This window comes from Anopheles gambiae, chromosome 2 (assembly GCF_943734735.2).
Source record: "Anopheles gambiae chromosome 2, idAnoGambNW_F1_1, whole genome shotgun sequence".
Lineage (NCBI taxonomy): Eukaryota > Metazoa > Arthropoda > Insecta > Diptera > Culicidae > Anopheles > Anopheles gambiae.
Genome location: NC_064601.1, coordinates 64,726,530 through 64,739,488, shown reverse-complemented (window position 1 = coordinate 64,739,488; position 12,959 = coordinate 64,726,530). Strand labels below are relative to the sequence as shown.

The following is a 12,959-nucleotide window of genomic DNA, read 5'->3' as shown; positions in this document are numbered from 1 at the left end:
AACGCTGCAGCCTACGACGTCCCAAGCTGCTAGATCACCCAGCGCGAAATCGTCGAAAGCGCCTTCGCGCAATTCAAGCGCGGCGTCAGAACGTCTTGCAAAAGTGCAAGAGCTAGAAAGAGAGATGGCCGTCAAGGAGTTTGAGCTCAAAATGGCGAGCCTGAAACTCGAGCAGGAGAAACTTCGTCTCCAGTGCGAGGAAGAAGCAGAACGCGGATCCCACCGATCATTCGCGAGTAATTCGTTGAAAACGGAGGAGTGGGTACGCGACCAACAGCAGCTGCATCAGTAGCAGCATGACCATGAGCCGTTACATCAGCAGCAACTGCAGCGCCAATCGCAGCAACAGCAGAAACAGCGACAGCAGCAGCTGCTGCAGCAACAGCAGCCGCAACAACAGCAGCCGCAACAACGGCAGCCTCAACAACAGTCGCCACAGCAAAAACAGCACCCACAAGAGGAGCAGCAGCAGCAAAGGCAGCCGAAACAGTGGATGCAGCCGCTGTATAACGTGGCAACGAATAGTGGTGAGGTTGGTGAAAATGGGTGTTGTAAGGAGGTACCGGTGAGCCCAGCAACAGTGGCAGTCGTGGAAGCGAAAGCCATTACCGAACAACATGCGTCGGTGCAGCCACTCTCCCAACCACGTAGCAGTCCTCCTACCAACGCTCACGCGCAGTTGGATTACGAAGCGCAGGACAACACGCTGCTTCATCCGAAGGTGCAATCTGGAGGAGCAGAATCGTTGAGGAACACTTATGCGTCGAGATCCGTGCTACTATTCCGTATAGAGTTCGTCACGATTTACCAGCATGGACAACGAAGCACCGATCGAATAGCCACCCCCAACGAAGGATCGGCGACACCCCTATGTCGATCGGAGCCGCCAGGAAGCGCCAGTTTGACCGGTAGTATGGAGCCGCCGGAGATAAACTGCACAACGGACGTAACAAGAAGCAGTTCGAGTATGAGGCAATTAAGCTTGGCGATTCCGGCGAGAGGCGACGGCAGGCAGTACGAGTTCACCAAAGCTCGCCTTTCAAAGCTAAGTTTGCTGTCTCAAGAACTTTCCGTTATCTCATTAACCCGAACTTTTACTTACTTTAGGGAATTTTGACTCTGCCTTCCCTGAAAGGGGAGTTGAAGTTGTTGGCCGGAACACATCCCACCAAATTGACGGCACCACCCGAGATCGACAGCATCGCCAATCACACGACGGATAGAAACAGATTGAGATGGACAGCTTGCAGTATAGGTAGTGAAAACCGTAAAAGCCGAATACAATCCATTAGCAGCACAGTACAATTTGTTGTTGAAACAAATCTAAAAGAGAAGAATGTGCAAGAGAGGGATCAAACAAGATAGGGCGTATTTGACAGTTGTCAACATAGCGTGTCTACTGCTATCGCTCCGCATTTATCCGCTATTTTATTGGTGTAATCTGGTTTTGCTCTAATCAACACTAGTTTTAGTGTATCCATAAGTGTAGTCTCGTGACCCTGCCATCGTGTTCCTGACGAAAACCACCGTGTTCGCGATATATTTGGCTTTTATTTGTGGCTCCTTCGACGTTCATCTGCAGCGGCATCTAAAATGGAGGATGTGTGTTATGCATGTTCTGAAGCACTGGGCCCGGTTGAAGGGTCAATTACGTGTCTATATTGTGAGGGTACATACCATCTGGCGTGCACTAAGGTGCCTATATCGGTCATCGACGAAGTGAAACGGATGGCTTCCCTGCACTGGAGTTGCATTGGGAAGCCATCCGTCATCCAGCCATGTGTACTAACGCCATCGGGAATCCGCGTAGCAAGGCGATCAAGGGCATGGGTATGCAGGATGGGTTTCAGGCAGCCCTCATAGCTGCTGTTGATGCCATGAAGGCTAGCTTGGTCCCACCGGTAATACAGGAGATTCGGGATGGCTTTGCCGGAATCGCCACGGCCCATTCGGCATCCTTGCAACATAGCAATCAATTGCTCCCAGATGCACTACCAAACGGAAAAAGACGAAGATTATTTCGTGATGCAGTTGCATCCTCAGATGCCGTGTTTGTTGACAGTGCAGCAATCTCAAACGTCACAAATACAAACAACACTCACCGGATCGATCGTCCTTCACTACCACCAATAATCGCAGGTACTAATACAACCTCCGCTTCACTACCAACTGTTTCACAGACACCAATAACCGATTATTTATGGCTGCATCTTTCAAGGTTGGCTGCGTCCGTCACCATAGAGCAAGTTGTCTCGTTGGTGTGTTTGCAGTTGGACACTGCAGTCGTAATTGCTTTTAGTCTGCTAACAGCAGGAACGGTTCCTAGTCCATTGAGTGCTGTATCGTTCAAGGTCAGAATCCCTGCTGCCCTTCGTAGTAAGGCACTTAACGCAGCCTCCTGGCCGGTCGGGCTCGGTGTGCGTGAGTTCATCTCGCTCCCGCCGCGATCTCTACATTCACGCACACAACACACGAACACTTACACACCGGTACCGCAACAACCCCGCCACGCAAACAATGAGACCCCAAATTTTGAGTGATTCAGGCCGAGGGGTATGAGGAAGCTTGAGGAAGCACGGAGAAACGCGCTGCGGTGAGAGCGCGCTTTGCTTTTTGAGTGCGCTTGTCACTAACACAAAACGAACCCAGCGTAGTGGAACAAGCCGTGTGTGATTGTGTGCGTGCGTCGACGGCTATTTCAGCTGGAGAACTCGTTTTTTATTTGCACCCAATTTTTGCCGGTCAGTCTGTCTCATTCTTACTACCACATTTGACTTCATACAAAGTGGCAAAGTTTGACGTTTCGAATGTTGATGTTTTTAATCTCCTTGATTCTGCGTGATAAACGGGGCGACTATAGGCTTCGAACGACGAGATCCGTTCGCCGCGGCTGTCAGAAGGCGCTCACTTGGCGCTCAGTTTTAAAATAACGTACCATTTAGAGACCATAAGAAGCGCGCGAAAGAATGAGTTCTACCTGCCGGGGTCGAACGCTCCCGTTTGTATGGGGAGAAATCCGCGAGGTTTTGCGCTGCGGATTTGGAACGAATGTTGTTTTCAATGTAACGTTTTGCTTTAAAATGTGCTTTAAATGATTTAAGAGAATTGAGCTAAGAGGTATGTACCATTTTGAAAATGTTTTGTGATCTATTTCCAAAAAAAAGTCTTCATCAGTTTTATAAAAGTATAAAAAAAAACATAAAAAATATCGAAATATAAATAAAAATACAAATATCTATAATAAAAAAAATTTAAATTAAATTTAAATTTAAATTAAATTAAATTAAATGAAATTAAAATTTAAGTTTTTTTATTTTAAAAAATTTATATATATATATATATATATATATATATATATATATATATATATATATATATATATATATATATCACATACATAGATAAAAATATATATAGATATATAAATATTCATGTAAAGGTCTATTTTAATGTTTTTTATATAAATTCATAGAAACTTAATAGAAAAATATCACAAAACATTTACACCATGTAAATAACGTTTATAACTCTTTTAAATAATATCAATCGGTATTTTTATACTTTTTTATAAAGTAAATACAATCCTGTCGTCCCTCCTAAATTTGAAATAACTAAAATTCAAATTTAAAGAAATTGAGTAAAGCTGCCTTATAATTGATAACGAATCATCCAATAACGAATGAAATCCAAAACCAACGGTAAAAAAAATCAAAATTCAAAACTTAACCATCCTTGAATCGTAGATATAAACGTCTTTAAATGCTTGACAGTTATATCTCATGATGCTCATTCTCTCATGAGCGTCGAACGGATTTCGTCGTTCGAAGCCGGTACTCGCCCCGAAAGTGTACAAAAACTTGTTATAGTGAAGTGTATTAATGTGTTTAGTGTTACTTCGACGTGCACAGTTAATTTAAATATGAAAAGTGTTGGAAAACAAAGTGCTGTAGTGATATTTATGCCTGTTTGTACCTCGGCCAAAGAGGTAAACATCATGTTAACAAAGTCAACAAAAAGGTAAATAACAACAACATGCATCGAGGTATATGCTCTTTTTGCAAATGTAAAAGAATTATGCCATATGCAAATATTATGTTAGATTTGTGAAAAAAGTGTTTTTAGTATTATTTACCCGAGTTATTCCATTTCCCTCCCCCGCCTATCCACTTGTGTACCGGTAAAATAATAAAAATCGTGGCATATCGTTGTACATATAATGTGTTTTATGTTTATATAGTTTAATATGCGGCTAGCTAATTTCGCTGCCGTGGTTAGCATACCGGACATGCAGATTATGGGGTTGCGGACGCCAAACGAAATCCGGGATGCAGCAATAACCGGGATCGCACGTGTACATCTTGGTTTGTACGTCGTGGCTTTGTGATGAGCGGGTCGATCCGAACTTACCGGGTCAGAGTCATCCGTAAGTGACCAGTAGTCGTTCGGGTCGACCCGAAAGGTACAAGTAGGTAAAGTAGGCCCAAGCACCGGGTCGGAAATGCTTATACTTTTACGTACCTACTGATTACTGCAACCATGGTTCGGGATCGATTCCGTGAGACTCCGGATCGTATCGTAAAATTAATCGTCAAGTATAGCTGAACCCACGAGAGCAGTAAAGGACAGTTAACACTTTTGTTAGAAACCCGGTTATGAATGCCCGCCTGGCTGGAGGAATTCAAGCGAGACCACCATACAATGCATGCATAAATTATATTATGACATAACATAAACGATAAAATTTTATTATGAGCGTGATTATTACAATCTAAATTAATAATTTAATTAATTAATTAATTAATTAAGCCTGTCTCGTGGTACAGTCGTCAACTCGTACGACTTAACAACATGCTCGTCATGGGTTCAAGCCCCAAATAGACCGTGCCGCCATACGTAACACTGACTATCCTGCTATGGGGGGTTATCCAAAAGTCACTGAAAGCCAACACGACAAGTGGTACAGCCAGGCCTTGATCGACACCGGTTGTTGAGTCAAAAGAAAAAAAAAATAGTTCGATCTGGACCAGTCATATGGTTAACTTTTAATAAATAATTTGAAATTTAACAAACCCTGTTTTCCATACAAACGCATGCTTTTAAATTGAACTGTCAACCAAGTATCAAGTGTTCAATTAAAAAGCATTCCAACGAATAAGCGTTGAACTACAGTCAGAATTCAATAGTTTGTATGAGAATACCGGTTTTTTTTAATTTCACAAAAATCTCATGGCCTGCCGAGAAAAATTTCATTTTTTTGTATGGAAAAACGTGCCGACTAAAAAGCACATACTCAATAGTTGGCATGGAATCGAAGTTCAACCAATGAGTTCAGATTGTTCTGTTAATTTGTTCTTTTGATCAAATAGCCATTGCCCAAGATAAATGTAATAATAATTTTCTTTACCTGTGTATCTGCATAATTGTGTTGCTAAAAATCAAAGTATTACCCTGGTTTATACAAGGATTCAATGGGTAAATATCTAAACATTACACCTGCTAGTGTTTATCCTGTTACATAAGTACCTTAAAATAAAGGTACTAAATAGTCCGTTACATAAGAAAATAGAAAATCCTACCTCTTTTCTGTCTTATAAAAACCCGCGCAATTTTTGTTTGTGTCAATACGATTCGGGCAGTCGTTTCACTCGGTGTTGTTATGCGTGCTCTGTACAGTTATAAATTTTGTGCAATACTGTTATAATATAAGTGCAGAATAATACAAGTGTATATTTTAAATATTCAACGTGCCGTGAATTTCACTCAATCACGACAATGTCGGCCAAAGACAAGCGCAAGTCAGGATCCACGTATAGATCCATAGAAGCCAATAATAAAAAGCTTGATGCTGAATTGTTTGGAGAGAGTAGTGAAGCTGGGCCAAGTAATATTCAGACAGCTACGTCAAATGTAGAGTTCAGTGAACACCCGCATTGTGGTAAGTGCAAAAATAAAAATTTTAATTAGTGACCAATGCAAATTAAACACATTTATAATACTTTTTTTTTATTTATTCATTGCAGAGAACCATCCTTGTCCATTTGATGAATACATCTTGCAAGAAGAATACGTCAGTGATTGGGTTACTATCGATGCATTCGACGATATGGAAGTATATGAAGAGGTCAACGAAGATTACGATGAAGCTGAGGAAACTATACACAGTACACAAGAGTCTCAACACGAGGAGGAACCATTTGATGAGCTTATTCGAAATTGGGCATTAAAAACATACCAAACACATCAAGCGCTAAATGGACTATTAGAAATTTTACGTAAAAAAACGGACTACCAACTGCCGAAAGATGCTCGCACGTTGCTTAAGACAAGGCAATGTGGAAAAGAAACGTACCCTATAGCAGGGGGAGAATTTTGGTTCCCTGGGGTACGATCGGTTCTCAAGGATCACTTTCGGTAAGAAAGCAATAGTCTTAAATACGATGGTAAATTTTTACTAATATTATATGTTTTATTTTCTGTATTTTGTATCTTTACAGCGATGTACCACCAAGAGTCAGCAAATTTTCGTTGAACTTTTCGATTGATGGACTTCCACTGCACAAGAGCACTCGAAAACAGTTTTGGCCCATATTAATGAGCATTCAAGAAATGCCGGAAGTTCCAGTATTGATGGTTGGCAACTTTTTTGGTGAATCGAAACCAAAGAGTGTTGAGGAATATCTGCGTCCGCTAGTCGACGAGCTAAATGGGTTGATGGATAATGGCATTGTAATAGCCAATAAGCCAATCGAAATACACGTTAGAGCTTTCATCGCGGACTCACCAGCACGAGCATTCATAAAAGGTAAATTATAAAAATCTTCTTAAATTTAATGATACATTTGCTTTCTCTTCTATTGAAAAAACGTAGGCTTTTGAAACTTATTTACTTATGAGGTGTATTAATACATATTTTTAAATATTCCTACAGGTTCAGTTTACTTCAACCACACACATGGTTGCCAAAAATGTACGGTGCAAGGAAAATATCACAGCGCACACCGAGTTACATGTTTCCCGGGAATGGATCATCCAGCAAGAACGCATGAAGATTTCGTCCAATCAAATTACGGAGCACATCATCGGGAAAAAACGCCTCTCATGGATCTTAAGAACTTTGACATCATAAAGCAGATTATTATAGCAGATCGTTTGCACCTCTTTGACTACGGCGTAACAAGAACAATGCTGAAAGAATGGAAATCAGGCAAATTAGGAGGGGGTGCCAAGTGGTCTGAAGACACAATAAGCAAGATTGATGCTTTGCTGAAGGAGGTGGAACTTCCTTTAGAGTTTCATTGCAAACTCCGTTCTGTTGAAGACATTGGATTGTGGAAAGCTAGTGAGTTCCAAATGTTTCTACATTACGCGAGTTTTATCGTTTTGAAGGATGTATTAACAGATGTACAGTATGACCATTTTATGAAATATTACTGTGCGGTAACATTGTTATCATCCGAAGTGTATAAGAATGATTGGCTTGAGGCGAAATGCTTGCTAAAAGAGTTCGTTTTAGACTATGGTGTTATCTACGGGGAACATTGCATCACCAGCAATATACATAGTTTGTTGCATGTGTATGATGATGTAGACAAATTCGGCCCGCTTTACACCATTTCATCTTATCCCTTTGAAAGTAAGCTCCAGCATGTTAAGAACTGTCTTCGAAACGGTCATAAGGTTTTGGTGCAGGCTGCAAATAGGATATCGGAGCAAAAACCAAGTACTGCGTCATCAAATAGAACAAATCTCTCTTTTCCATTTTTGAAAACCAAAACTAATGGAGTAGCATTGCACATAAATCCACAATTAACTCTTTCTCCTGGTTTTCAGTCCAATTGGTTTTTGACTCATGATAACTACATAGTTAAATATTGTAGCGCAGAACAAAAAGATTCAATTATAATAATTAATGGAAGAGCATTCAATTATATAACGGAAACCCGCTCGTACTATATTTCACCTTTTATGAAGGACATATATGAAGAAGATTCATGTAACCTTCGTACCGATGAAATGGTATTTTTACCCAGGGATATAAAGTGTAAATTAGTAGCTATTAAAACAGGTAATAGCAGTTTAGTGTTTGTTCCATTTCTTAGAACATTAACTAATTAGAGGTAAAATGTAATTTAAACTATTTTTTAGAAATAAAATCGAGCATATGTATTTGATTGGAAGTTAAAGTTCGTGTTTTATTTTCGGCCTTTTTTATTCACATGTTAATACTATGTACTAACGATGTTCATTTTATCACTGTCTTAGAATCATAAATATTTGAAAATCGATATGTTTATGTTGCATGAAACAAAATAGAAAAAAAGGTTTTGGTAAACGTTTCATTACATATAATTATCACAACCTGAGTTATCACATAAATATTCCTTCTTGTAGTTCTAAAATACGTTTACCCTTATATTTCCCGATCACAGTATTTTTTTTTAATTTTCACGTTCGATAAAACATAACTAAACAGAAAAACATTAAATAAATATCATATCATATTAACATTTTTCGCTATTCTATTCCAATTTGATCTCATTTGGTAATAATAAAGTATATACACGTGTTTAAAAAAAAGCAATACATCTCTCATTGCCTAGTATGACATACACTCTTTCGCTCGTCTTTCATGTTAATGCGTTCATGTGCATGCTTAAGTTTACGCTTAAAAAATTCATGTACATAATTCATGTCCACTTCGATTCCCAAATGGTTAGTGGCGACAGCTTTCATAAGCCGCAATACATTAATGTATCGTTCGAAAGGAATTTTTGTTCCAGCCGAACCGTCCCAGCTGCACGTAGCAAAGAATTTTTTTTCAAATAAAATATTTATAGCCTGGTGTAGCCTATTGTTAGCATCTTGACGGTCGATCTCAGAATCAATTTTGTGTAGATAAGAATAGAAAAAAAAAAATCATCAGCTCCTAATCTTTGTTCAACGTCATCGAACTCTTGAAGGCTCGATACAACAGTGAGTTGAAAGGCCTGATTATTTCTGCGCGTTCCTTGCATTGGTTGTACGATGGAAAGTATGTCCATCGTATAAACCAAAATTTGTGCGTTACGAGCATCCAACCTAATGAGCGTATTCCGGCAGCGCACGCAACAATTATGTCCATGGCACTCGGAGGGCAATGGCATACTTGGGGAATCCAAACTCCCTGCAACTGTGTCACGCAAAAGCACAGCTGAAGCCAACGGTTGCTGTCGCCCGGCAATACCAGTCGGTTCTGGTTGTGCAGCAGACACCGTCGGCTCGTTCTCGTTAAAACAAGCCGATGTGTTTTGCAATTGTGAATCAGCCGCATCAACACTCATATCATCTGACACGAGTGAGTCGAGCAGCTGTGCCACAACTGCATCATCACCACCGGAAGCCGCCGCTTGCAACGACGAATGGGCAGTTGAGCTCGGCTGCAGCTCCCCGATGCGCCGAGCGATTCCGGGCGGTCGAGCCGCAACAGCAACACGACCACCAGCAGCCGCTTGCAACGGCGAATAGGCAGCTGAACTCGGCTGCAGATCACCGATGTGTCGAGCGATTCCGGGCGGCCGTGCCCCAACAGCAACGCCACCACCAGAAGCCGCTTGCACCGTTGAACGTGCAGCTGAACTCGGCTGTTGTCCGTCGATGCGTCGAACGGTACCGGGCGGCCGTGCACCAACAACAACACTTCCACCGGCAGCCGCTTGCAACGACGAATAGGCAGCTGAACTCGGCTGCAGATCACCGATGTGTCGAGCGATTCCGGGCGGCCGTGCCCCAACAGCAACGCCACCACCAGAAGCCGCTTGCACCGTTGAACATGCAGCTGAACTCGGCTGTTGTCCGTCGATGCGTCGAACGGTACCGGGCGGCCGTGCACCAACAACAACACTTCCACCGGCAGCCGTTTGCAACGACGAATAGGCAGCTGAACTCGGCTGCAGATCACCGATGTGTCGAGCGATTCCGGGCGGCCGTGCCCCAACAGCAACGCCACCACCAGAAGCCGCTTGCACCGTTGAACATGCAGCTGAACTCGGCTGTTGTCCGTCGATGCGTCGAACGGTACCGGGCGGCCGTGCACCAACAACAACACTTCCACCGGCAGCCGCTTGCAACGACGAATAGGCAGCTGAACTCGGCTGCAGATCACCGATGTGTCGAGCGATTCCGGGCGGCCGTGCCCCAACAGCAACGCCACCACCAGAAGCCGCTTGCACCGTTGAACGTGCAGCTGAACTCGGCTGTTGTCCGTCGATGCGTCGAACGGTACCGGGCGGCCGCATCACAGTAGCAACACGACCACCAGCAGCCGCTTGCACCGTTGAACGTGCAGCTGAACTCGGCTGTAGTCCGTCGTTGCGTCGAGCGATACCGGGTGGCCGTGTCACAGTAGCAACGCCACCACCAGAAACCGCTTGCATCGGCGAATATACAAATGAACTCGGCTGCTGGTCCCCAATGCGTCGAACAGTTCCGGACGGCAGTGTCACAACAGTAACACCACCACCAGCAGCTACTTGCAACGGCGAATATGCTACTGAAGTCGGTTGCTGCTCACCAAGGCGTCGGATTTCAAACGGCAGTCTCACAACCGTATCACAACCACCAGCAGTCGCTTGCACCGTTGGACTTGCAGCCGTACTCGGCTGTTGTCCATCGTTGCGTTGCTCTGTTCCGGTTGGCCGTGTCACAAGAGCAACACTACCACCGAATGCAGCCGACACCGTTGATGAAGCAGATGCCGTGGCTAGTTGTCCCTCTTCAAAACGCGTAACTGCTCGCACATCTATACAAGCCGGGATCCGGCCTAAACAAAACAACAGTTCATCCCGGTCTCCTTCAACTAGACGCGCTTCGTTCCCCGGTGAAGACATGATGTTTTTGCTGCACATAAACACAAAAAGGTATTAATTTTATGGTTGTTTAACTTTTTATCACAATAACTTACACTTTCTATCTTTTTATTTCAGTAATACCCTGTAAACTGTAACATATATCGATTTATAACACTGTCCTAATGCTGTTGTAAACGTTTTGAAGCCGGTTTTGTGAATGATGCGCTGTCGGTTTGTGAATGATGCGGGCGTACTCAGCAGACACCGCCCGTCCGGCAAAATGAGTGTATTTTTTGAGTGATTTGAGTGACGCTGTCGAAATACAGTGTCTCTTCGACGAATGAGTTACACCCTCGCGCGAGCCCTCCCCCTCCCCACCCGTAACGCACGGTGCGCTCTGCAGTTCTCAATGTGTTTGTGTTCTTTCGAGACATGCTACCAACACATGTAAAGATAGTTGTTTCTTTCGTTTTTCGTTTTCTTTCATGCACTTATTCTAAAACTAAACACAAACACTGTCATTTTTTATTACATTAAACACTTTATTGAAACATAAAGTACACACTAAAGTACACATGTAGAATCCAATGACGTCATACCGGGTCGAGCCAGGCTGCGGGAAACTTGTCGACAATCTGCGTTGACTCTGTTCAGCAAATTCTTACCTGTGGATCCACGCACTGCATGTGCGTCTGTGCACACTGTTTATTCACTGCACACTTCACCAAAACACACCGGCGCACGAGACTTATAACGAAATGCGCATCAATGCACAAACACTGCGCGCGGGACTTTGAACAAAACATGCACAACCATCTCCGGCAAAGCGTCGCGCTGTACTGGTGGTTTTGCACGCGTAGGAGGGGGGGACATACGGAGCGATGGTTCGATGCTGTAGTGTAAGCGAGACAACACGATGTGACGAGCAGCTCCAAGTTGAGCTCGCTGAAAGAAGACACACACACATTCACAGACGGCTCGTCAAAGCACGGTATTTGTATTGGTGTTAGTGAAGCGCGCGTGTAAAACAGAATGCGAACTCTCATCGCAGCGCGCTTCTCCGTGCTTCCTCAAGCTTCCTCATACCCCTCGGCCTGAATCACTCAAAATTTGGGGTCTCATTGTTTGCGTGGTACACCCGTCCGGCAAAATGAGTGTATTTTTTGAGTGATTTGAGTGACGCTGTCGAAATACAGTGTCTCTTCGACGAATGAGTTACACCCTCGCGCGAGCCCTCCCCCTCCCCACCCGTAACGCACGGTGCGCTCTGCAGTTCTCAATGTGTTTGTGTTCTTTCGAGACATGCTACCAACACATGTAAAGATAGTTGTTTCTTTCGTTTTTCGTTTTCTTTCATGCACTTATTCTAAAACTAAACACAAACACTGTCATTTTTTATTACATTAAACACTTTATTGAAACATAAAGTACACACTAAAGTACACATTTAGAATCCAATGACGTCATACCGGGTCGAGCCAGGCTGCGGGAAACTTGTCGACAATCTGCGTTGACTCTGTTCAGCAAATTCTTACCTGTGGATCCACGCACTGCATGTGCGTCTGTGCACACTGTTTATTCACTGCACACTTCACCAAAACACACCGGCGCACGAGACTTATACAGGGTTTCACACTTTATCTCAAGACCGCGGGACCCCTTCCCGAATCTGTCTTAGCCAAAGCCAAGATTGCGGTATGATGCTTGAAATCGTTGATGATACCTGAAAACGTTGATGATACCTGAATTCATCGGATGCAATGCTGAATCTGCGGCACATTTCTCGAAACACACTGGTCCGCGCTGAGGACATGCGGTCTAATATTTTTTTACACGGATAACCTTTGTGTACATCAGTCTATTAGAAACACTCAATTATCCTTTAGTTTTTTTTTTACCAAAAAAAGACAATTTAATAAAATGAGTGAATGCATATTTGTTTGATTAAAATATTTACAAGTGTTAAGAAAGTAGTTTGAACTGTTTAAATAATCTTTTTTGGTAAAAACACGAAAAAATAATTAACTGTTTTCAGTACACTGATGTACACAAAGGTTATCCGTGTAAAAAAAATATTCGACCGCATGTCCTCGGCGCGGACCAGTGTGTTTCGAGAAATGTGCCGCGGATTCA

General features: G+C 43.0%; 1 protein-coding gene across 1 annotated transcript; it reads left to right on the top strand.

Annotated features, from left to right (window-relative positions):
- Window positions 1–3,379: 3,379 nt before the first annotated feature.
- Window positions 3,380–8,183, top strand: LOC133392219 (uncharacterized). The gene is made up of 4 exons (XM_061651769.1): window positions 3,380–5,935; window positions 6,021–6,411; window positions 6,495–6,802; window positions 6,929–8,183. Exons 1-4 carry the CDS (start codon window positions 5,773–5,775, stop codon window positions 8,113–8,115), a joined length of 2,049 nt encoding a protein of 682 aa, XP_061507753.1. The 5' UTR covers window positions 3,380–5,772; the 3' UTR covers window positions 8,116–8,183.
- Window positions 8,184–12,959: the final 4,776 nt, after the last annotated feature.